Source organism: Nyctibius grandis, chromosome 3, assembly GCF_013368605.1.
Source record: "Nyctibius grandis isolate bNycGra1 chromosome 3, bNycGra1.pri, whole genome shotgun sequence".
NCBI classification, from domain to species: domain Eukaryota; kingdom Metazoa; phylum Chordata; class Aves; order Nyctibiiformes; family Nyctibiidae; genus Nyctibius; species Nyctibius grandis.
This window is the reverse complement of record NC_090660.1, coordinates 101,650,447-101,676,722: the sequence shown is the minus strand read 5'-3', so window position 1 is coordinate 101,676,722 and position 26,276 is coordinate 101,650,447. Positions and strand designations below refer to the sequence as shown.

The 26,276-nt window shown below is 42.9% G+C and overlaps 1 protein-coding gene across 5 annotated transcripts; it reads right to left on the bottom strand.

Moving 5' to 3' along the window:
- Positions 1 to 122: 122 nt before the first annotated feature.
- Positions 123 to 26,115, bottom strand: LOC137661181 (E3 ubiquitin-protein ligase NRDP1-like). 5 transcript variants are annotated; one of them, XM_068396582.1, is made up of 9 exons: positions 26,037 to 26,066; positions 25,552 to 25,733; positions 19,498 to 19,615; positions 17,831 to 18,056; positions 16,555 to 16,694; positions 13,029 to 13,191; positions 11,697 to 11,817; positions 8,878 to 9,120; positions 123 to 3,532 (listed from the first exon to the last, which is right to left on the bottom strand). In XM_068396582.1, exons 4-8 carry the CDS (start codon positions 18,034 to 18,036, stop codon positions 8,884 to 8,886), a joined length of 867 nt encoding a protein of 288 aa, XP_068252683.1. In that variant the 5' UTR covers positions 18,037 to 18,056; positions 19,498 to 19,615; positions 25,552 to 25,733; positions 26,037 to 26,066; the 3' UTR covers positions 123 to 3,532; positions 8,878 to 8,883. The 5 variants fall into 5 exon arrangements, with proteins under 5 accessions (XP_068252683.1, XP_068252687.1, XP_068252684.1 ...); XM_068396583.1 differs by lacking the exon at positions 123 to 3,532 and adding an exon at positions 24,819 to 24,894 and having other exon boundaries at positions 7,391 to 9,120; XM_068396586.1 differs by lacking the exon at positions 8,878 to 9,120.
- Positions 26,116 to 26,276: the final 161 nt, after the last annotated feature.

Below are 26,276 nucleotides of genomic sequence, written 5' to 3'. Positions count from 1 at the left end.
TGACCATCCTATAGTGTAGGTTGTTCCTGACTCCCTGCGCTGCGCAGCCAGCATACCTACAGTACACTGTTTCATCTGATACAGAGGGTACTCCGCAACAGAAAGAAGGGAACCAAACTGCATTAACTTGGTATAGACCCTTTATTAGTTCAACTTTTATACAAAGTGTACTTCAAAGTAATACAAATAATGTTACTGTTTCTTTTACAGACTAAAGATTAAGGTCTGTTAAGCGCTGGTTTATCCTTCTTGTGTATATAAAGGTAGAAAATGTAAATAGATTGGCAGTGAACCATAATGCTGGAAGACAGTTCAATGTTTATTTGTTAATAGAAAGTTGCATAGAATTGTAGGTCTTTATAAAGGCATCTGTCGATGTGGTGAAATCTCCCTGACCTACCATACTTCATCCGGGAAGCAGTACGGGAGAAAGGCAAGGCTAGTACTGCTCCTGCTAAATACCGTCCAGCACGCCGCAGTGAAAGGGCTGTAGAAAAGCACCATTTCAGTAACATCCACGAGAACAGCACGTGGAAAATTTAATTTGCAAGGCTACCCATTTCTAAATCTCTTAGGAACTGTTTGCTACCTGGCATCTATTAATACATTAAACTTCGTTAAAAAACACCTAAGAACATCTGAGATAAACCCACTTTTGGCCAGTCAAAATACTTCACTATATTAGGTATTTCACTTGCCTATGTAATGCCATTCCCTTCTGTGCTGACAAGAAACTCTTGTATGTATGTGCTGTTAAATTAATTTATCTCATATGAGACTGTTAACCTAGTACTAGAATCATACTAATTAAAAACTGCCACCTTAATTAGGAAGTCCAGCAAAATTCTTCCTTGCCACTCTTGCACCTGACTCAGATGCGTGGTTCTGTTCCACACCTTTTGTTGAATCTCATCTAAACCTACCAGACGCTCTCCCCAGAATTACTGTTTCTGTTCCGAACAAAGTAATCCAAGCAGCAATGGTCCATACTAGCCAAGATCACTGACAATTTTTTGCTCTGGGAGGAGTGCAGGAGAACAGGGAACGCAGCTTTAATGCTGAAGGCAATAGAGAAAACAATATTTTTGTCTTGAATTTGACTTCTTAAGTGGAGAAGTCAGTTGAGGGAACGAGTTTAAACATATTTGTAACTGGCCTCTTGGGTCTTCAGAATAAATATTTAAATGTTGATTTTCTTTCAAAGACAAACTTACCACTCACTTTAAAATATTAATTTCTCTAAACACATCCTTAGTGTTACTCTTTTTCACCTGATTTACTGCAGGGTAAGGATTTGCTCAACTCCCTGTAATACCTTGTAATCTCACATACATTACTTAACAGCCTGCTCTCTATGAGTTTTGTTTGCGAATCTCCCAGTTTTGGTACTATTACATTTTGTACCCACTTACTTGTGCCTAAAGATTTAATCTCCTTTTAATTCTAATGCTGTGTTAACTGTAGCAGTTTGCGCTGGTAAGCAAGCTGGTGCACAGGCTGGTGCAGCTGCACCACTGCTCGCGGGCTGAGGGAAGGCAGTCGGACCGCACTTACTCTTTCTCTCCGCTCTCCCTGCTCCAGAGTCTTTGCTCTCCCTTTTCTAGCTGCCAAGTGCTGTTTTAGAAGCAACTAAAAATACAACAACTCCTTGCATGGTTGCTGGTCCACCTGAATAACCATTCAACTTGGACTCAGGACAGTTCCACCTGTGAGGAAATGGAACTGATGGAAGCGTGATTTAGTATGAGAATACTGATACCAGGAATTCAGTTCTGGAACCATCCCATAATGCACTTCTAGCAGTATCTCTCATGTAATCCTAAGATATGATCATGACTAGGGAAGTAGCATTTCCAAGTGAATGTCTTCTCTTACACCAAGTCTACTACAATATTTAGACCCCTAATTTTTATAAAAAGGATTAACAGACTATTTGAAAGAAAGAAAAAAATTCCTTGCTTCTGTCAGCTGTTACTAAGAGCTGTGTAATACTATCTACTAAAACTAGATAAAATATTAACATAATGGGCGATTTAATTTCAGCCTAGTTAACTTTAAGACATGTAAAGTGATGACCATAATTAAGCATATGCTAGCCTGTGAGTGGTTCATTACCAGAGGAAAATCTTAAGTGCAGAACGGTTATCAACACTGAGGAAGAGGATTAAGCTTGAAGTAACTGGAGGGATCTGGTGCTATTAGCTAGCATGTGCCCACTTAGAATATCTCTGCAAGTGCTTCTTCGCTGCTAAAGGAAACCCAAGCTGACAGGTCATTCCAGCAGCAGGTGGGCCCAAAGTGTTGCCACATTTCAGCACTGGAAGTTCAGACTCTTCCAGAGCTGGCAACTAGAAGTTCTTCCTTAGCATCTAGGATGTGATTTCTCATGCAGTTTCATGTCTGTCACTTAGGGGACAGACAGCAGACCAAATGCTAAGTAAATACTAAATAAACCCTACTTCCTATACTAGAAGGAATTCAGTCATAAATAAGTGGGTGAAATTCCTAAAACAAACAAATGCAGAGATCCCATTATGGAGAAAGCACAGAGCTAATAACTTGCTTTTGTCTGTGGTCAGAAAAGATTGGGTGGTCATTACTGCCCTCCAACTGGGAAAGATGATCCAGCTCATCTGAGTTCTATAGGATTTTGAAGGAATTTTCTTCTTTCACATTAAGCAAAGTAGATAAAGTCACATCACAGAACCGCACAGTTACAGAACACAGAAAAGCACATCCTGAAAATATATTGATTCTAACAGCATGAAACCCGGTGTTGCCAAGAAGCTTCAAAATTAGTGTGAATGCTGAAACAGACACAGACCACAGACACTAACAGCTCGCTTATTTAGAACACAAGGTAATAAAAGCATTCCTACTTTCTACCTACAGCTTTAATATGCACACTGATGTATGTGAATTGACCACTGAATGTTTAGTGTGAATGAAGGTCTTCCCAAATTGTAGCTACTGTCTTACTGTTTCAGATTGTTAAATATGGCTGCTTAAGAGATGTGCTATGTCATGAGTTGGTGAGACTGCCGTAGTGGCCTAAATACTGTCAATGATTGTAATTTAATCTAGAATGTAAGGACTGAAAACAAGTCAATATTGGGACATAACTCTTCCTATGAATGTTTTCTTTCAGAAAAAAACCCCAACTTTTACAGAAGAGTTATTTCTGTCAGTTTTTAAATGCACAAGACCTGAACATGCGCACATCTGCTTCAGTGGTACTAAAGAAACAGCAAGTTAGAAGGATTTATTAATGCCTGAAATTAAGACAGCTCTGATCACAAGTCTTCATAACGTACCATAGGTTGCTGCTTCTCTCTTTGGTTATGCTGTTAGCCATAAAAGCATTGCTCTGAGTGACAGCAAGGCATGCACAGTAATGTATTTGCTTTCTAAACTATAAAATTAGCTTATTCAGATTGTTGCACCTGCACACATTTTCCTGAAAGTTCAAAACTGATTCAGCACATTCAGTAAACAGGAGGCCAGGTTCTCCCCTAGTTACTCCACTGAAGAGCTGCAACAGAGGACAGAATATGGCTTAATTACAGCACTGAAAACAATATGAACAGGCTGTGTGAGAAGCTTAGGGAAAAGTCTTTGAACTGTACAGATTTCTCATGCAGTCCTTACAGATAAATGCCCCCTTGATTCAGTATTTGTGGGTCTGTTAAAAAATCCTAGCTCTTAGACAGTTGCAAACTTGAGTACTAATAAAGACATCCAAAGTCCAAGTGACTGTGAAAATACTCATCTGTTGTGGTTATTAATGTTCAAGTAGCCTTAAACCTGCCAAAAGAAAATTAAGGATACTCAATGTATTTATATATACTTTAAAGATACTGAGTACCGAATGGGCTGGTCTTAAGCTCAAAGGACCCTGTAGAAATAGCCGATACTTTCACATATAAAAGCTTCAAATTTTTAAGTAAAATGCAGATCCCGTCCCACAAACTCCAAGCTACTCACACATCTATTCAAAAGGTTTTAGATGACTCTATTACCTTGGGCTTTGGTACTAGTCTCTTAAGTGTGTACCAGCCTGGGAAATCAGAGAAGCTCTAAAGCAAGTCAACCTCACCTGAAGCTGTTACATAGCAGTAGAACTACAATATAAAGTGCTTTCTTTCCACCTTTGAAATAGACCTTCTACAGACTATAAACAAACAAAATCTATTAATTTCTATTACAGACTTACTAATTCTATTACTGACTTTTCCCAAAATTAAGTACATCCCAAATGTCATTACTGATGATTACATTTTCTTTCTGTTTCAAGTATAAGCATATACTAGACTTAAACGGACTATAATGGACCAGTGTTCTGGTTTTGGCCAGGATAGAGTTAATTTTCTTCCTAGCAGCTGGTATAGTGCTGGAGACTATTAATAATTACCATTTCTCCTTGCAGAGCCAACCTATAGGGGAGATGTCTCTGTACTTCAGGTGCCATCTCCCACATCCTCCCCTTCTCTGCTAGGTGAATAGCATTTGAGAATCTCAGATATCCTTGGGATGTTCAAACCAGCATGTTCCTATTGTTATGTCTCCTGAAAGTGGTTCAGTTCTTGTTTAGGGTTAAACAACTATTTAAGAATACCACCCAGAAACCGACCCCTGTGACAGGCACTGTGGTTATTCCAAACCCTGTGACAAACACTGTGGCTACTCAAACCTCGGTGATGGGTTATGCAGCTGAACCAGAGAACCAATCAGTACCAGTATCAGTCACCCCTACTGTCCTGGTTTCATTGGGATTTGGTTTCAGTTTGTGGCCAGCCATGGTGATCAGGGCCATTAGCAGTTAAATGCAGGGCAGCTGACCCAGGCTGGCCCACAGGTGTATTCTATGTCATTATCATCAAGTTCACTACAAAAGGGAGGGCTTGCTGGGGAGAAGTGGGGCTGGTTTTGCTCTTCTCTCTTTTAGCCTCCCTTTTTCCTCACTGCCAATGATTGATATTCCTGGAACAACCTGCTGCAACTCTGTAGCTCAGTATACTTTTGTGTGTTTTGTGTTATCACTTATATTGGTTTCTTCAAAGCAGTTTTGGTTACAGTAAAACTTAGTTTGATTTTATTACCATTTTGTAAAATAAATCCTGTTTCTAGTTTGTTACTCAGTCTGGCTTGGTTTTGTGAGGTTCCGTGACACCCAGGAATCTTGGAAGTGATCATGGACTGGCCAGAAGGCAAAGATTTCAGAATGTCACTAGAGAAGGAGGTGACGCATGCTGAGGAGGCCCCACTATATAATAAATTACCAGAAAATGAGAAGCAGTATGTCCTGTTTACTGATAGGTCCTACTGAAAGCATCGGAGGTGGAAGGTGGCTGTATGGAGTCCCCTATGACAAGTCACAAAAACTGCTGAAGGAAAAGGTGAATTGAGTCAGTTTGCAGAGGTGAAAGCCATCCACCTGGCTTCAGACATTGCTGAACAAGAGAAGTGACCAGTACTTAATCTCTATACTGCCTCATGGATGGTGGCAAATGCGCTGTGGGGGGTGGTTGCAGCAATGGAAGCAGGGCAACTGGCAGCGCAGAGACAAACCCACCTGGGCTGCCGCACCGTGGCAAGATACTGCCACCCAGCTTGAGAACCTGGTTGTGAAAGTACGTCACATAGATGCTCACGTACCCAAGAGCTGGGCCACTGAAGAACATCAAAACAACCAACGGGTGGATCAGGTTGCTGAGACTGAAGTGGCTCAGCTGGATCTAGACTGGCAACATAAGGGTGAATTATTTATAGCTTGGTGGGCCCATGACACCTCAGGCCGTCAAGGAAGAGACGCAACGTATAGATGGGTCGTGATCGAGGGGTGGACTTGACCATGGACACTATTGCACAGGTTATCTGTGAACGTGAAACATGCACTGCAATTAAGCAAGCCAAGCAGTTAAAACCTCTCTGGTATGGAGTACGATGGCTGAAATATAAATATGGGGAGGCCTGGCAGATCGGTTATATCACACTCCCACAAACCTGCCAAGGCAAGTGCCATGTGCTTACAATGGTGGAAGCAACCACTGGATGGCTGCAAACATATCCCATGCCCCATGCCACTGGCCGGAACACTGCCCTGGGCCTTGAAAAGCAAGTCTTATGGTGACATGGTACCCCAAAAAGAATTGTGTCAGACAATGGGACTCATTTCTGAAACAGCCTCATAGACACCTGGGCCAAAGAGCACGACACTGAGCAGGTATATCACATCCCCTGTCATGCACCAGCCCCTGGAAAAATCAAACGATACAATGGGCTGTTAAAGACGGAGAGCAAGGGGTACTGGGACTGTCAAACATTGGGATACGCATTTAGCAAACGCCACCTGGTTAGTTAACACTAGGGGACCTACCAATCAGGCTGTCCCTGCCCAAACAAAACTCTGACATACTGCAGAAGGGAATAAAGTCCCCGTAGTGCACATAAAGAATATGTTGAGGAAGACAGTCTGGGTTATTCCTGCCTCAGGCAAAGGGAAACCCACTCACGGGATTGCTTTTGCTCAAGGGCCTGGGTGCACTTGGTGGGTGATGCAGAAAGATGGGAAGTCTGATGTGTACCTCGAGGGGACTTGATTCTATGTGAGAACAGCCAATGCATTGAATTCACAGAATCACAGAATCACAGAATCACAGAATGTCAGGGATTGGAAGGGACCTCGAAAGATCATCTAGTCCAATCCCCCTGCCGGGGCAGGATTGCCTAGACCATATCACACAGGAACGCGTCCAGGCGGGTTTTGAATGTCTCCAGAGAAGGAGACTCCACAACCTCTCTGGGCAGCCTGTTCCAGTGTTCAGTCACCCTTACAGTAAAGAAGTTTTTCCTCAAATTTAAGTGGAACCTCCTGTGCTCCAGCTTGCACCCATTGCCCCTTGTCCTGTCAAGGGATGTCACTGAGAAGAGCCTGGCTCCATCCTCATGACACTTGCCCTTTACATATTTATAAACATTAATGAGGTCACCCCTCAGTCTCCTCTTCTCTAAGCTAAAGAGACCCAGCTCCCTCAGCCTCTCCTCATAAGGGAGATGTTCCACCCCCTTAATCATCTTCGTGGCTCTGCGCTGGACTCTCTCTAGCAGTTCCCTGTCCTTCTTGAACTGAGGGGCCCAGAACTGGACACAATATTCCAGATGCGGCCTCACCAGGGCAGAGTAGAGGGGGAGGAGAACCTCTCTTGACCTGCTAACCACACCCCTTCTAATACACCCCAGGATGCCATTGGCCTTCTTGGCCACAAGGGCACACTGCTGGCTCATGGTCATCCTGTTGTCCACTAGGACCCCCAGGTCCCTTTCCCCTACGCTGCTCTCCAACAGCTCTGTCCCCAACTTGTACTGGTACATGGGGTTGTTCTTGCCCAGATGCAGGACTCTACACTTGCCCTTGTTATATTTCATTAAATTTCTCCCCGCCCAACTCTCCAGCCTGTCCAGGCTGAGAATTGTACATTGTACAAGAGTACAGAGTACATTGTACAAGGGTACAGAGAATTGTACATTGTTAACTGCTATATAACCCTGCCACTATATGTCATCACTACTATAGTTGTTAAATGCTGTATCAATGGTATTACAGTAATAATCACCCAGATTAATGAAGAATGAACTTTGATGAAACAGAGAAGTGCAGTGGTGATGGAAATAGAACTGACTTCAGCATGCAACAGTCCAACACCACACACCATTCTCCTGCTGTACCCAATGTCACTCGGCTCCACTGACTGAGCAAACTTGGCACAAATCTCTGCTGCCCTGAAAGACTGTTATGACAGATGGAGCCCAAAGTCACGGACTAAATGTCAACAGACATTTTAGAGAGATTGCTCATAGACTAAGGGAATGATATCTGTGTGTATATCTACCAAAGGACGGGAAAAGTGATGGTGATTAACTGGAATGCATCAGAAAGTGTAGAACCTGGCATGACATAGATGGTATAGAATAAGGGGTGGACACCGTCCTGGTTTCGGCCAGGATAGAGTTCATTTTCTTCTTAGCAGCTGGTATAGTGCTGTGTTTTCGAGTTAGTATGAGAAGAATGTTGATAACACTGATATTTCAGTTGTTGCTAAGTAATGCTTATACTAAGGCAAGGACTTTTCAGCTTCCCATGCTCTGCTGGGCGAGGAGGTGTACAAAAAACTGGGAGGGAGCATAGCCAGGACAGCTGTCCCAAGCTGACAAGGCATATTCTGTACCATGTGACATCATGCTTAGTATATAAACTGGGGGGAGCCGGCCATGGGGGAGGATTGCTGCTCGGGAACTAGCTGGGCATTGGTCAGTAGGTGGTGAGCAACTGTGCTGTGCATCACTTGTTTTGTATATTCTATTATTATTATTCTCTTCCTTTTTGTTGTATTAACCTGTCTCTATCTCACTCCATGAGTTTTACGTTTTTTTTCTGATTCTTCTCCCCTTCCCACTGGGGTGAGGGGGGAAGTGAGCAAGCAGCTGTGTGGTGCTTATTTGTCAGCTGTGGTTAAACCGTGACAACCAGGAAGGAAACAACCTTTAAGTATCTTTGCCTTAAAAGACTCTAGCTTTCAGGCTTGAAAGACTCTTGTAAATGATGCACTGAAGAGATAACAAATCAAGTCTCCTTCCTCCTTTTTATAAAAACATTAGCTAAAAATGTATTTTCCAATTACTGGTTTTAATGCCCAGTATTCCCTAAGAGAAAATTCCCCCATTTGTTTTTATGCCTCAAGAGGAAATAAAGTAGTAATCTAGATTTAAAAAGAAAGCAAGTAAATCAGAAATTATAAACAGTTTACCAATCATTCCTAAAAAGTAGAAAAGTTTGCCAGATGGTCACAGAAATTAGAAGAAAATGCTTTTTAAGCTTACTTCTGTTTAGATAACTGTAACTTCCCTAGGTTTTCGCTTTACACTCTCTAGTCTTGCTAGAGGGTGGAAATTTGTTGACTTCCTGCTTCCTTCTGTAGTAGTTAATCGACAGTCCTTTTGCAGCCCCCTCAGCAGCTCCATCAATTCCCGTTTTTCCAACTCTGCCTGCTCCAGCTCTTGACGGTGCTGTCTCTCTGCAGCCATCAGAGAGCGTACATCTGACATCATTCGTGACATCTGACTCTGAAATGCAAATACAAATTTACTCTAAGAAGCTAACTGTTTTCTAATGATGGTGGTATGAAGATGAATTGGCCATGCATGTAGGGTGATGGATTATAAAGAATAAGCAACACTGAAATAATTTTTTTGATAGTGGAACAAATGTAAAAAATTTGAGACACAATCCAGCATTCACCCTCTGAGATGGTCTTGTTTCAAAGATTCAAATACAGTTTCCTAGAAGTGCAAAAAGTTTCTTGTAAAAGTTTCTTATAAAGTCTTTAATGTCAAGACCGGTTGTCCTCAGGAGATTCAGCCCCCAGAGCCTGAAGTTAGGGATGGGGGGCTGTGTGAACCTCCCGTAATCCAGGAGACGGTTAGTGACCTGCTGTGCCAGTTGGACACCCACAAGGCTATGGGCCCGGATGGGATTCACCCTAGAGTAATGAAGGAACTGGCAAACGAACTTGCCAAACCACTCTCTGTTATCTACCGGCAGTCCTGGTCAACTGGAGAAGTTCCAGCTGACTGGAAATTAGCAAATGCAACGCCCATCTACAAGAAGGGTCGGAAGGACGATCCAGGGAACTATAGGCCTGTCAGCCTGACCTCGGTGCCAGGCAAGGTGATGGAACAGATCATCCTGAGTGCCATTACACGGCACATGCAGGACAATCGGGGCATCGGGGCTAGCCAACATGGATTCATGAAAGGCAGGTCCTGCTCGACCAACCTGGTCTCCTTCTATGACAAAATGACCCGCTTAGTAGATGAGGGCAGGGCTGTGGATGTAGTCTATCTAGACTTCAGTAAGGCATTCGACACTGTCTCCCACAGCATCCTCCTACACAAACTGGCTGCCCAGGGCTTGGATGGGTGGACTCTTCGATGGGTTAAAAACTGGCTGGATGGCCGAGCCCAGAGAGTGGTGGTGAATGGGGGAAAGTCCAACTGGCGGCCGGTCACTAGTGATGTTCCCCAGGGCTCAGTTCTGGGGCCGGTGCTGTTCAATATCTTTATAGATGATCTAGACGTAGGGACTGAGTGCACCCTCAGCAAATTTGCAGATGACACCAAGCTGGGTGGGAGTGTCGATCTGCTGGAGGGGAGGAAGGCCCTACAGAGGGATCTGGACAGGTTAGATAGATGGGCCGAGACCAACAGCATGAGGTTCAACAAGAACAAGTGCTGGGTCTTACACTTTGGCCACAACAACCCCATGCAGCGCTACAGGCTGGGGGAAGAGTGGTTAGAAAGAGCCCTGGGGGTGCTGATCGCCAGCCGGCTGAACGTGAGCCAGCAGTGTGCCCAGGTGGCCAAGAAGGCCAATGGCATCCTGGCCTCTATTATGAATAGTGTAGCCAGCCCGTCTAGGGAAGTGATCATCCCTCTGTACTTGGCACTGGTGAGGCCGCACCTTGAGTACTGTGTCCAGTTCTGGGCCCCTCACTTCAAGAAAGATGTTGAGGTGTTGGAGCCAGTGCAGAGGAGGGTGACCAAGCTGGTGAAGGGTCTGGAGGGTCTGACCTATGAGGAACAGCTGAGGGAGCTGGGGTTGTTTAGCTTGGAGAAGAGGAGGCTCCGAGGTGACCTTATTGCAGTCTACAACTACCTGAAGGGAGGCTGTAGTGGAGTGGGAGTTGGCCTCTTCTCCCGGGCAACTAGCAATAGGACAAGAGGACACAGCCTCAAGCTTCACCAGGGGAGGTTCAGGTTGGACATTAGGAAGAATTTCTTTTCAGAAAGGGTCATTAGACATTGGAACGGGCTGCCCAGGGAGGTAGTGGAGTCACCATGTCTGGATGTGTTTAAGAAAAGACTGGACATGGCACTTAGTGCCATGGTCTAGTTGACAGGGTGGTGTCAGGGCAATGGTTGGACTCGATGATCCCAGAGGTCTCTTCCAACCTGATTGATTCTGTGATAATAGTCACTGCTTAAATATTGTATTTCAAGATCCCAACCAAAATAAGGTTTTGGTTATGTTCAGATACATTCTTCAAGGATTTAACATCAAATCCAGTAAAAATAAAAATGTAAACTATAAAGCACATCCATTTCTGTGATATAATAAGAATTGGATAAATGAAAAGATAAGACATCCTTGCTCATTACTTGATTAAGTTTACAGCACAACTTTCCAACCTTTTGACCACAGCTGAAGCATAGTGTAAATACCACTGTCTGCAGTAGGGCTCTGTGTCAGCACTGGATTAAGCCACTTTGGACAGCACTAAAAAAGGAGCTGGATATTTAATTACATCTGATTTGTGATGTATGCCCTATGTTTATACATCGAAAATGAGTTTCAGATTGATTTGCTGATGTGTTATGTACGCACAGAACAATGCAGCCCTGGTACAGATTAGCTCCAAAAGAAGCTGAAGTAGAAAAACCACACAAACGCAGCACTCAGCCTGATTCTTAACAGAGCTGATAAGCCTATGCAAAACCTTGTCCTAACACCTGTTTTGCTTCCCATACTTAATGTAATTCTCATCTGTTTGAGACTACACTTACAAAATAAGACTACTACCGGGAAAAGCAAAAAGCTAGAGGAGAGGAAAAAAAAAAAAAAGAAAAAAGATCATATTTACCTTTAGTTCTTCAATTTCATTTTGCAGAATACTCTCTTTTTGGACCATATGCCTTCTCTGTGAATCTAACCTTGACTCCATCTCATGTTTTGCTTCCTCCACTCTGCAGATCATTTCTGACCTAAAAAGTTTATTTCTCCTTGTTAGGTCTTGTAAGCATGCAAAAAAATTATTTTCAAATTCCAGAAAGTCCTCTTGAAGCCAAACAGCCTGATCCGATTCCCATCATACTTTACAGGACACCTCTCTAGAGGCATGACAGTACTGCTTATTAATTTGAATAAAACTAGCATAAAAAAAGTTAACTGTAAAGTGACCATGGACAGCCTGTGTAGGGGACAACTGTATCATATTCCTGAAATAATTCTATGAGCTCAAGATCATGCATTTATGATTTACTGCCTTCTACTTATAGTATGTGCTTCCTTAGTATTACTAAGCACACGTAGTCAAGATAAAAAGTGTGAATACTATAGTATTGCTAAACATGTAATTGTGTCACCTTTATGGTGGACACTAAATGATAGTATGCAGTACATTATTATAACCTAATCACTCACACAGATTCACAGCCAAAACCTAGTTGTTACTACATTAGCTTTTTGAGTTCAGAAATTATGTAGCAGAATCCCTTGTGTCTGAATGCATTTAAAACAGATTTGAGCCTGACTTCACAGCAGCGTTCAACACCTCAAGACTTAGACAGTGAGTTGAAACATAGAAATGGGAAGCAGCATGGAAAAAAAACAGCCCAACTGGAACATCATGGAAAGGGAAAGCTACAGAAACATATGTAAGAGTAAAAAGCAGATGCCGGTAAGAAGGGTCGTTTTCACCAACTGTTATTAATCTGCCAGGATTTTAACCAAAATTGAAAATCAGATCCTCAGAGGTTTAATCTGCCAGTCTGTACCTGACAAAATAATTAGAGATTTTCATCTTCAGGATTTGTAAAAAAATATAAACTAAACATAATTATTAAATAATGCGACTTTGGGTCTATGTCAGGCCAATGGAAAAACGAAACTGCCAACTTCATTCCAGTTCTTGTTAAACATTCTGTAATTTTATATAGTCAGCTTGCAGCTCAACGACAAGCAATGGTATTTTAGGATTTATGATAATTGGGACAAAAAAATAACAGCAAAAAAAATTAAACCAGCAAGAATTTAAAGTCTGTGCTGACACATAATAATACTCTGGCCCATTAGTATCAAGTAATTAAGAGACTATTTAACACATACGGGAATCCAGTGCTAGTATGTGAAGTGCTCTATGCAGTGATTTTAGGCCCAGACTAACACAAACATCAAAGAAACAGAAGATTTGTACCGAAGTAGTTCTAACTCGGTTCTTAGCTCTGCTACACAATTATGCTGCATGTCTTCTGCACTGAGAATGGTGTAGCCACAACCATTGGGGCATTCACGGCTCCGATATTCACACACCGCCAGGTGACCATCTAAGTTGCGTCGTTCAATCTGAACTGTACAACCTGAACAGGGAACAGTACGGTAAGCCAGTCATTTACAACTAACAAAAGTATTTTAATTAATTCCAAACAAAAACAGTCAAGCAAACAAGCTGCAATATCTTGAGCTAAGCAACCGTCAATCTGTTAAAGCAATGAAAAAAAGTGATTTCTTTAGAATACAACATGCAATAGTTATAACACACATACTAGTAATAAAACAGTCTTGAAGTCTTGTTAATATATTTATCCATTAAGTGAAAATACGTATTAAAAAGTAGGTATTTTCTGTGAAGTCTTCTGCCACTGGTCTGGCATTAAAGCAACTTCAGTAATGACAACACTGATGCCAAACTAAGACTTTAGCAGCTTGCGTGCACTTCCACCACAGATTGCAATGACTGGCACTGAAGAAGAATGGACATGTGTGAAAAAAACTTTATGTATCAAATTTAGAAAAAAGGTCCAAGGACATGTAGTAAAACTGGGGGCGAGATGGAACGTAACCTTATTTTCCTAAACATTGGTTGGTCCTGCGCATAACATACTAGACCACAGGAACAAGAACATTTATTTAGGAACATTTAACATCTCATGCAAAAAGAGAAACATTTCCACAGAAACTGTAGGATAAAGACTTCACAAGTCTGTAGTGTAAAATGTGCAGAACCAAAAATAAACACAATATAAATTATTGCTACATTTAACACTCTAAACTTTGAAGTCTGTAGTCTTTATTTTTAATCTTTGAGTCACCGTTTGATGTAATATATACTATAGCTCCTTCCGTTTAATTTGAAGATAAAATAGATGCAGGAAAACTGAATCAATTCAGCAATGAAACTTGCCAACAAACCATACCAGAAAATTACAAAAGGCAGCCCTCTAGAAGGGCTTTACTAATAAATATGATTTGTAATTGGAGGTACTCAAAATACATGCTGATGTAGTCTTGAGGAAGAGTTCAAGAGATGTAACAGCCCTCACACCCTGGACACCAGACATCAGAGAGATGTGATAACTCTATAAATGCTACTGTTTCTGTAGAAAGTAGAACAGGTGAATCCAAAGCATCTGCAGGAGTCACTGCTGAGAGAAAATGTAACTTCCAGTGGAGCAATTCTAGCCCCTCTACCTTCTTAACAATTAATTACAATGGCAGACCTGACTATGCCCTTATCATCATTAATAAGAAATTAACTTTCTCTAGGAACATAATGGTATTTTGAATAAAATTGAGAAATTTTAATAGGATGTTTCTTTTTAGCAGTATGTTTCTTTCTCAGGAGGTGTAGGTTTGTTTTAAATAAAGACCTTAACATGAACACACCAATTCTAACCAGAATTTAGCTTAAAACAATTCTCATCTTCAAGATACGTTTTTGTTAAAACCATGAGACAGAGTGGACTGCTGCACATCACAGAATCACAGAACATTAGGGATTGGAAGGGACCTTGAAAGATCATCTAGTCCAATCCCCCTGCCGGAGCAGGATTACCTAGACCATATCACACAGGAACGCGTCCAGGCGGGTTTTGAATGTCTCCAGAGAAGGAGACTCCACAACCTCTCTGGGCAGCCTGTTCCAGTGTTCGGTCACCCTCACCGTAAAGAAGTTTTTCCTCATATTTATGTGGAACCTCCTGTGTTCCAGCTTGCACCCATTGCCTCTTGTCCTGTCAAGGGATGTCACTGAGAAGAGCCTGGCTCCATCCTCATGACACTTGCCCTTTACATATTTATAAACATTAATGAGGTCACCCCTCAGTCTTCTCTAAGCTAAAGAGACCCAGCTCCCTCAGCCTCTCCTCATAAGGGAGATGTTCCACTCCCTTAATCATCTTCGTGGCTCTGCGCTGGACTCTCTCTAGCAGTTCCCTGTCCTTCTTGAACCGAGGGGCCCAGAACTGGACACAATATTCCAGATGCGGCCTCACCAGGGCAGAGTAGAGGGGGAGGAGAACCTCTCTTGACCTACTAACCACACCCCTTCTAATACACCCCAGGATGCCATTGGCCTTCTTGGCCACAAGGGCACACTGCTGGCTCATGGTCATCCTGCTGTCCACTAGGACCCCCAGGTCCCTTTCCCCTACACTGCTCTCCAACAGCTCTGTCCCCAACTTGTACTCATACATGGGGTTGTTCTTGCCCAGATGCAGGACTCTACACTTGCCCTTGTTATATTTCATTAAATTTCTCCCCGCCCAACTCTCCAGCCTGTCCAGGTCTCTCTGAATGGCTGCGCAGCCTTCCGTTGTGTCAGCCACTCCTCCCAGTTTTGTGTCATCAGCGAACTTGCTGACAGTGCACTCTATTCCCTCATCCAAGTCATTAATGAATATATTGAATAGTACTGGTCCCAGTACCGACCCTTGAGGGACTCCGCTAGACACAGGCCTCCAACTGGACTCTGTCCCATTGACCACCACTCTCTGGCTTCTTTCCTTCAGCCAGTTCACAATCCACCTCACTACCCCATCATCCAGACCACACTTCCTCAGTTTAGCTGCGAGGATGCTGTGGGAGACCGTGTCAAACGCTTTACTGAAATCGAGATAGACCACATCCACAGCTTTACCACCATCTGTCCACCGGGTTACGTCCTCATAAAAGGCTATCAAGTTGGTTAAGCATGACTTCCCCTTGGTGAAGCCATGTTGAGTGCCCCTAATGATCCCCCTATCCTTGATGTGCCTAGAGACAGCACCAAGGACAAGTTGTTCCATCACCTTTCTGGGGATAGAGGTGAGGCTGACCGGTCTATAGTTACCTGGGTCCTCCTTCTTGCCCTTTTTGAAGACTGGAGTGACATTTGCTTTCCTCCGGTCCTCAGGCACCTCCCCCGTTGCCCACGACTTTGCAAAGATGATGGAGAGTGGCCTAGCAATGACTTCCGCCAGCTCCCTCAGCACCCGCGGGTGCATCCCATCAGGGCCCATGGATTTATGGACGTCCAGATTGCTTAATTGGTCCCTGACATGCACCAGGGAACCAGTTGTTTTATAAATAAATTGTGACCCATAAGCATTCTGTAGGTGCTATTAAATTGATTCAAATATCAGAATGAACAGTCAAAATTGAAAGGCAAACTCATAACTTGACAGAAAGCAAAACAAACACACTACTGTATTTTCATAAATCTGAAGTCCATCATTCTCATTCATTTTGGTTAGTTCTTGGATAAGAAATTGTTGCTAATGGTCATGACTGCCATAAATAGGTAACAAATTTTGTTCAGAAAGACTGCTGTACAAAGTAGATCATGCTAAAGCTTTGAATTTCTCTTTGGAAATAACAGCCATTATTGCTATTCTGTTAACAGAAAGACGACAAACACATGTTTTCTCAATAGAAAGGATTCAACTTCTTTGAATGTTACTCACCAGTGTTGGAGCAAGGTATCTGACTGTATTCACACTCCCTTTCATGCCTGTCTATAGACTCCAGAGAACAAATCATTTCACAGCCATACTCTCTGTTTTTGCAATGTAGCTGAAGACGGTTTAAATCATTTTTCATATATCTAGGTGCAAAAATAAAAAACCTGTTCCTCAATTTGGGAAAATTATTGAAAAATTTGTATTTTCAACTTTTGGGAAAAGAAAGCAAGATTCTAATCTCCATTAGAAAAAATTGTGAATAATCAGTTTAATATTTTTTTTTTAGAATTCAAGTGACCATATTGGAAATAGAACAAGCTTAAAAGAAACAAGGTTAATGGAAAATTCAGTCTCCAAAATTAAACATGCAAATGAAATTTTATTTTTGAATAAATTTTTAACCATGACCTTTCACTAGCTCAGCAGATATTCCAATAACAAACACCAGGGCTACTCATTCATCATTTAAGTTTTGTGTTTCTAAACATGCCAAACCAAACTGACTACAGTGAGCATAGACAAAACAATCCATAAATTTAACTCTAGGGTTCTGTCTACACAATACTTCAACTTTCCACATAGTAAAATCTCATTAGTGACAAAAATACTGTGAGTACTAATAGAGTTAATTTAACATCTGTGGCTGAAGGTTTTAAACATAACTGTTAATCTGAGCAAGATCAGACAACACAGGGCTTAAACAGCAAGCTGTGTATGCTGGCAAGGAATTACGGAAGACCCCTGTGAAAACAGCCTGCTTTAGATGACAAGGTGGCTCAAGACATATTCTTAAGGCTAAAGACCTTTTTAAAAAAGGATTTGAAGGCGAGAAGTTTGGTTCATATCTACAGGAATTATTCATTACAAATCCCACTACAGTATCTAGGTAAGACTGAAAAGAAAAACATAAGATATAGCGTGTTTAGTGACTGCTGTTGTCAAGAGTTGCTTTGCTTGCTTTCTCTAAAATAGTATGGGAAAGTTTTGGTGCTGTAGAAGACATTTAAAATAATATCCAGACAGATACCTAGAATCAACATTCAAGTTATAAAACGGTGGAGAACAAACTAAGTGTTCTTTCCATTTTGCTGTCTTAATACTTTGAAAGTTAGTTATAATAAATAGGAAATGCTAATGCTTTCATGCAAGTGATCGGTTTCTGCCATAGGCATATTGGATAAAGACAATCTGTGTGACAGTAAAAGATAAAGAGATGAAGCTGTGCAAGCGAAGTTGAGAAATTAATCTAATTTCAACACAGAGCAAGGTTATTGTATACCTGTAGAGAGGTCGTAGCAAAGATACATCAATCATTTGTCTGTCTTCAGGGCAGTTACTGTGATGAACAAGCCATCCATGTATACAAGCAGTACAGAAAGCGTGTTCACAAGGAGCCTGTAATGGATCCTCTAACACATCACGGCAGATGGAGCATAATAGCCCTTCATTAACGTAGCCAACAAAACGCTCAATATCATAACCCATGCTCTCCACACACTTTCAACCTATTAAAACAACACAGAGAAATAAAGCAGTCTGTGTCCTGAATCTGTATGGCTAGATCCACAAAGAGGCCTGGAAGCAATTCTACAATAGGGAGAACTTAACATGAATAAAGAACTTCACAGATGAGAATGCAAAAACTTACACACTTTGGAGACTTTAAGATCTAAGTGAGAATTTGAGGATTGTACTGCTGGATGTCAGAATCACAATTTTATATCAAGATTCTCTGAATTCTGAAAGCAAAGACTTAAGCAGGCAGTTTAGCTGTGCTTGTTCTGAACTTTCTCAATGAACACAATTCTAACAGCCACTGTGAAATATACAGTTTCTATTTACTTGAATTCTACCTGAAGCAGAAACATCATAGAAGTTCAAATGCAAATGTTTGCTTTCCATTTTAATGCATTTTATATAATGCCTAATGAACTTACAAAACAGTGTCCTTACAGAAAATAGCTGTGGTACTTTCAGCCAGCAGATTTTGTATTTATGAACTGCACATCACTTAATGTGTTGCTTTCATACTGATAAAAAAAAAAGCCCTCAGTTCAAGAAGGACAGGGAATGGCTAGAGAGAGTCCAGCGCAGAGCCACGAAGATGATTAAGGGAGTGGAACATCTCCCTTATGAGGAGAGGCTGAGGGAGCTGGGTCTCTTTAGCTTAGAGAAGAGGAGACTGAAGGGTGACCTCATTAATGTTTATAAATATGTAAAGGGCAAGTGTCATGAGGATGGAGCCAGGCTCTTCTCAGTGACATCCCTTGACAGGACAAGGGGCAATGGGTGCAAGCTGGAACACAGGAGGTTCCACATAAATATGAGGAAAAACTTCTTTACGGTGAGGGTGACCGAACACTGGAACAGGCTGCCCAGAGAGGTTGTGGAGTCTCCTTCTCTGGAGACATTCAAAACCCGCCTGGACGCGTTCCTGTGTGATATGGTCTAGGCAATCCTGCTCCGGCAGGGGGATTGGACTAGATGATCTTTCAAGGTCCCTTCCAATCCCTAACATTCTGTGATTCTGTGATTCTCTACTCATTGTAGACTTCTGTTCCAGAGGGAACAGCATGAAATCCTCACATGCCTAGAGAAATACGTAATATTTGGAAAGATAAAGAAGCCAAAACGGGAGCTAATCCTGAAATGATGAGGAGTTACTGTCCTCTCCTACATGGTCTATTTTATTAAACAGAGTAGCCTTTAAATGGATTTGGAAGCTTTGTGAAGAAGAACAGGCAACCTGCCTTCATCAAAATCCTCTCATGAAAAGCCTAGTAAAATTTGGTAAGAGTCCACAGAACTCACTTAAAAGAATATGTTTTAGGCTTTGCATTCCTCCTTAACATACAAAATTCTTTTGTAACCCCACTGAGACTCGTGAAAGTGGTTTTCATTAGTTATGAGATTTTCTAAATAAAACAGAAAAGGAAGACATCCTACCTTTTTAGATTTCACTACATATACACGTAGTTTGTCCAAATACTTCAGAAACAGTTTTCTGATCAGTAAGACATGTAATAGTTCCTTCTTTCAGTTTCTCTTCATTGCTTTATTATGCCTATGAAAAAAAATAGAAAGAAAAAGGCTCAGTAGTAACGCTTTCGAAGTTACTGAGTCCTATGTCCAACCAGCCAGCTGCTGAATAGATGCTGTCCTAACAGCCCGTTAAAACAAAGCTTTCCAAAGCAAGCCACTGTAAAACTTACAACTCAACACAAGAGATCTGACTAGATTAGGGGGGAAAAAAACCACATTAGTCTCTCTTTCAGTTATTACTGATGCAGCTACTTACCACAAAACTGAACACCCTGCTGCCATTTAATTTTGAAGCTTTACAGTTTTGTTTGCAAGATTGAAGACAACAGAATTCAATATTATTGAAAAGTGGCAACTGAAGTGTGGTAAAATTATATTCCTTAAAACGATAAAAGCTTCTTACCTAACCTGGTTTTATCTGTGCAAGATATGCAGTTCATTTTTAAAACAAAACTATTACAGTCAAGTTCATTGTATTGACAAATAGCATTGCTCTGACGTGCAGCATAACTAAGGTTGCTCACTTAAAAAAAAAATTAAAAGGATGTAATCACTTAAATCCCTTAAGTTGATATCTAGCAACTGCAACATGACATTCAAAGAGAATCTCAATCTGAATTAGAACTGTGTAAGAACAATAAGGATCTCTAAGGACTAATGTCAAATTTCGCTCTAAAGGTAAAAAAGAACTTTGCAATTCCTCTTCATGAATACAATATAAATCTGGAATTTAGAAGATCTTATATATCTGAGTATCAAAGTGTATCTTCACTGATTATGAAGGGTGCTTGTGTTTAAAGGGTATTTGCTAAGATTAAAGTTAATAAAACCTGTAATGAAAGCATACATAACAGAAGCAAGCACGCACATTACCCAAATACAAAACAAATCATCTTCTACATGGCTTCCATACTGTGTTTTGTTTCTACTGGCATGTTTGTTGCACAGGCAACACCATGACTTGCAGAGATGCTTGAGCTAGCTATATATCAGCTGGGACACCTGCTAGCCGGGTGACCTATTGACAGCGTTGCCAGAGCAGCAGGGAGTGCAGTCCACATGGACTCCTGACAAGGTCCCAGGCAGATTTCACAGACTGCATTTAGCTCTGTGCTGCTGTGGCTACATTGTCGTCAACCACACAGGGAAACTAAATTTACAGGTATCTGGGATATGCTATTCCTTTGGCCACAGTATGGACATTCTATGTCTTAAAAGAGTCTGCTCAAGAAAATAACATATTATGAAGATGATAAATAATTCTTTTTACACTGTTGTTTCCTTATATGTTTTTACAGGTCTCCTGGAGAGACAGGAAATTCAGGACTTTGCTAGATCAGCGTGAACAAAATGAGCATTATATTTGCACAAAGCTGTGATTGTAAGGACAGCAAGAACCACAACTGAAAGTTTAAAAAGTGGAGAGCAATGCTAATTATCAGTAGCAGAATGTGAAGTCAAGTATTAGTTCCCAATACTGATGAAAGCATTGAAACACATAGTATGTTTATGCTGGAGGACTGTTAAACAGCATATATACATTCTATAATTTTAATTGTGAACCTTAATTTTTGATTTGGCTTGGTGGATCCCAGAGGATCAGCTTCTAAAAAGCTTTCATAGAGATATAAGATATGTCTACAAAACTGTATTTTTGCTGTCCTAGGGTTTCTGCTCTACTGAATTGTAGATGCTGTGAGCTACACTTTGCACACATGCTGCTGATCCTTGAGCACTAAGTCTTCAAGACACTCTTCGGCATCTTTTAGTGGGTTTGAAGTCTAAAGTCTATCAGAATGCAGGAGTGAGTATTTTAATCAAGCAGGAAACAAAAACTTTATTTGTGCTTGACAGAAAAATGAAGTGCAACAAATATATATATTTGTGTGTGTAGATATATATATGTAAAGCCCCAACCAAAACCAGAGTTCAAACAGAGAGTGGATGTGAACACTTTGAGGCAAAAAATACAATCAAGGGGGTTTCTGATGAGAACTTCAGTATGTTTTCAAGACTGATGCTGGAGCAGCACCATCCCACACACTGCCAGAATCCTCGTGGTTTTGAGTCTGACACCTATGACACAGCTGTCACTGAAGTCATGGACCTCTTCCAGTAGAAATTTCCTGATCTGAAGAACCAGAGATGTTTTATCTTCTGCCAACTTCAAGAAATGCATTTTAGTCAACAGATACACAGAGGGAGAGCATGAGATGAATGCCATGCACTCTAGCAGTACAGATCACTTTACTTAGTACTTCCACCACCAAACAACATCATTTTCAACTTCTGCTCTTCCCCAGAAACTTCTCTCTTCTCGACTTGGCCTCAAAACCCCTTCTATTTCTATTACAATTCACTGATTGTCACACTCCTTTTTTGTTTGCACCTAGAAACTACACTATTTATCACTGCCTTCCCACACTCCAGTAACATTTCCAAACCTTGCCCTGTCTTTGGTTTCTCTGGTCCAGAATTTTGCCCGTCACCTGGCCACTACCAACAACACTGTCCACCAGGATATCTGGAATTTGCAGGTGTCAAATCTGGGAAGCAGAAAAAAAACAAACTATGACCTGCTATTTTACTTCCATCGTTTCACATATATTTTATTTCTCCCCATGGTTTCTGACATGAAAAAATTTCCCCCAGACATGGATATGAAGTCCCTTTTTAGTAGCTGTCATCCCATGTTGTTTGCCAGGCAGATGCACACTTAAAACCAGCCTTGAGCTACTGCCTGCATTGCCTTCAAACAGAGATTTTCAGTGGCTATTAATAGCAGGGAGAATACAGATGGGATGTAGTTCTCAACAACATAATGGCACAGCTTGCTAAATGTCTGGCACCAATAAAAGCTATTCCGCTGTCAAAATCAGGACAGTGAGATCACATTAGTGACTTGCATTTTTACTTCTACACTACCTTCTGACTTTAACAACTGTTCTTTTCCGTATGACAAAACAAAGCAGGGCTGGAGGGAATCACAACAGAACTACAGATGTGCATCACTAAGACAGCATTTCCAGAAGTGCTGTGTGGCTGGAAGAACAAACAATCTATGCAGGCACCAGGGATGAGGCGACATTAAAATATGCTATTGCTGGGGGATTTCAACTACCCTGATATTTGCTGGGAGGCCTACTCAGCCAGCCATCCTCAGTCCAGGAGGTTCCTCCAGTGCATTGATGATAACTTTCTGATGCAAATGGTGGATGAGCCAACTAGGAGAGGAGCGTTGCTGGATCTTGTTCTCGCTAACAAGGAGGGTCCGGTTGAAGCGGTGAAGGTTGAGGGCAGCCTTGGTTGTAGTGACCATGAGATGGTAGAGTTCAGGATCTCATGTGGCAGGAACAGAATAGCTAGCAAAATCACAACCCTGGACTTCAGGAGGGCCAACTTTGGCCTCTTCAAGCAATTGCTAGGGGAAATCCCATGGGACAGGGTACTAGAAGGTAAGGGGGCTCAAGATAGTTGGTTAGCATTCAAGGACTGCTTCTTCCGAGCTCAAGATCAGAGCATCCCAGCAGGTAGGAAGTCAAGGAAGGGTACCAGGAGACCTGCATGGTTAAACAGGGAACTGCTGGGCAAACTCAAGTGGAAGAAGAGAGTGTACAGATCATGGAAGGAGGGGCTGGCCACTTGGGAGGAATATAAGTCTGTTGTCAGAGGATGTAGGGAGGCAACTAGGAAAGCTAAGGCCTCCTTGGAATTAAGGAGGACCCGGGTAACTATAGACCGGTCAGCCTCACCTCCATCCCCGGAAAGGTGATGGAACAACTTGTCCTTGGTGCTGTCTCTAGGCACATCAAGGATAGGGGGATCATTAGGGGCACTCAGCATGGCTTCACCAAGGGGAAGTCATGCTTAACCAACTTGATAGCCTTTTATGAGGACATAACCTGGTGGATAGATGATGGTAAAGCTGTGGATGTGGTCTATCTTGATTTCAGAAAAGCGTTTGACACGGTCTCCCACAGCATCCTCGCAGCTAAACTGAGGAAGTGTGGTCTGGATGATCGGGTAGTGAGGTGGATTGTGAACTGGCTGAAGGAAAGAAGCCAGAGAGTGGTGGTCAATGGGACAGAGTCCAGTTGGAGGCCTGTGTCTAGCGGGGTCCCGCAAGGGTCGGTACTGGGACCAGTACTATTCAATATATTCATTAATGACTTGGATGAGGGAGTAGAGTGCACTGTCAGCAAGTTCGCTGATGACACAAAACTGGGAGGAGTGGCTGACACACCGGAAGGCTGCGCAGCCATTCAGAGGGACCTGGACAGGCTGGAGAGTTGGGCGGGGAGAAATTTAATGAAATATAACAAGGGCAAGTGTAGAGTCCTGCATCTGGGCAAGAACAACCCCATGTATGAGTACAAGTTGGGGACAGACCTGTTGGAGAGCAGCGTAGGGGAAAGGGACCTGGGGGTCCTAGTGGACAGCAGGATGACCATGAGCCAGCAGTGTGCCCTTGTGGCCAAGAAGGCCAATGGCATCCTGGGGTGGATTAGAAGGGGTGTGGTTAGCAGGTCAAGAGAGGTTCTCCTCCCCCTCTATTCTGCCCTGGTGAGGCCGCATCTGGAATATTGTGTCCAGTTCTGGGCCCCTCAGTTCAAGAAGGACAGGGAACTGCTAGAGAGAGTCCAGCGCAGAGCCACGAAGATGATTAAGGGAGTGGAACATCTCCCTTATGAGGAGAGGCTGAGGGAGCTGGGTCTCTTTAGCTTAGAGAAGACTGAGGGGTGACCTCATTAATGTTTATAAATATGTAAAGGGCAAGTGTCATGAGGATGGAGCCAGGCTCTTCTCAGTGACATCCCTTGACAGGACAAGAGGCAATGGGTGCAAGCGGGAACACAGGAGGTTCCACATAAATATGAGGAAAAACTTCTTTACAGTGAGGGTGACGGAACACCGGAACAGGCTGCCCAGAGAGGTTGTGGAGTCTCCTTCTCTGGAGACATTCAAAACCCGCCTGGACGCGTTCCTGTGTGATATGGTCTAGGCAATCCTGCTCCGGCAGGGGGATTGGACTAGATGATCTTTCGAGGTCCCTTCCAATCCCTAACATTCTGTGATTCTGTGATTCAGCTTCTATTTTCACAAAGAGATACTATGCTTTAAATCCTGCTATATAGAAGCAATGTTTTAGGGTGTCTTATGCCATTCTGCCACAGCCACTGTAAGCCAGTTTAAGTCAGCATTAATGCCTAAAGAGGCAGACTCACCCCTTCAACTATGACAGTACAAGCTGTTTCCACAGCCACTTGATGTGTCATACTGGGTAACCGACCTGTTTTAAGACTGAACCAGAAAAAAAAAAGTTTTAAGTTTGGCAGTTGTCCTACAGTAGCACAAGCCAATCTATCCACTTATTAATGTTCTCCTAGCCGCCTTCTACTTCCTCCCTTGAATCCGTTAGAACATTTACTTTGGCCCTTTCCTGAATTGGCTCAGACAACTAAACATACAGACAACTACTCACTGATTTGCTAGGCTAGATTTCCTTGTAGATGTCGCAGCAAAAGCTCCAATGGCTGTGGAAGTGGGGCAAGACAGGGAATGAGAAACCACAGCCAGGGTAGAAAGGAAAGAAAGACAGCAGCAGTGTCTGTGGCTAAGGCTGCTGTAGAGCTACTCCCTCAACTCATCTCCCCAGACTGGTACATTTTGGAGTCTCATGAACAGTCGCGTAAGAGAACGGGAACAGAAAAGGATAAGAATGAATGGATAGCAATACCAGTTTACAGTGATGTAAAAAACTAACTTAATCAACAAAAGCTTCTCTTATAACTAGCATGAGATATACAATTAATTTAAGGCCTATGCCTCTACCAGGAAATACTTAAGAAACTAGAACTACTTTGAGAAAGAATATTTTTACACAACACTTCCACCTGCTGTCCCACTGCAAAACCTACTCAAACCAGAGGGATACAAGATACGGATCTTACAGACCACCTTTTAGGCTTTGAAGGGCTGGACTCCGCAGCACAGAGGCAAGATCAAGGACAGAAGAGGCTCCGGTGGGGAAGGAGGGACTTTGCAGAGGCAGGAGGAAGGTCTCTGGGTCACACCTGGGTAGGGTCTTCAGGAATGGTCAACGATCTTGCTCACAGAGAACACAACCGTCCTGGAAACACCTGGAGCAGCAACGTAACACCAAGCAACCGCACCTAAGCGGACTCAACAACTATCGCACACCATTACCTTCTCAATAGGATGGCAAAGCCGCCTCCAGCCCGGCCCAGAGACTGAAGGCAGGAGCGCCAGGCCTGCCGGCGCCGAACGACCCCTGACAAACGCTAAGGTGTGCAGCGCCTCCTGCCCCCGCGCTGCACAGCCATCCGCTTCAGTCCCGCTGCCCCCCGCAGCCCGCCCCGGCCCAGCCCCTCGCCGCCCAGCCGCCGGGCAGGCTCTCACGGCGGTCGCAGCCACCCACTCACCCCGCCGCCGCCGCCGCCGCCTCCTTGCCCCGCCGCCACTCGCTGTCGCAAAATCGAGGTGATTTTGCGGCCGCTCTCGCTTGGCGGCCGCGCGGCACGCGGAGAGAGCGCGGCTGCTCCGCCATGCTGTGTGTGGCGCGACGGCCTCGCGCATGCGCCGCTCCCAGCAGCGCCGGCACCGAGCACCACACCGCGGGCCAGCCCTGTGCACGCGCACCTCAATGTTTCCTAGGCGGAAGG

Bases quoted from the DNA above. Each gene is read 5' to 3' on its own strand.
- LOC137661181 (XM_068396585.1), bottom strand. From the start codon at position 18,036: ATGGGTTATGATATTGAGCGTTTTGTTGGCTACGTTAATGAAGGGCTA. The intron at 16,695-17,830 runs GTATACAATAAC...TTTTGCACCTAG, and splicing joins TTGCTACGACCTCTCTACAG to ATATATGAAAAATGATTTAA. The intron at 13,192-16,554 runs GTGAGTAACATT...TTCCCTGTTCAG, and splicing joins GATACCTTGCTCCAACACTG to GTTGTACAGTTCAGATTGAA.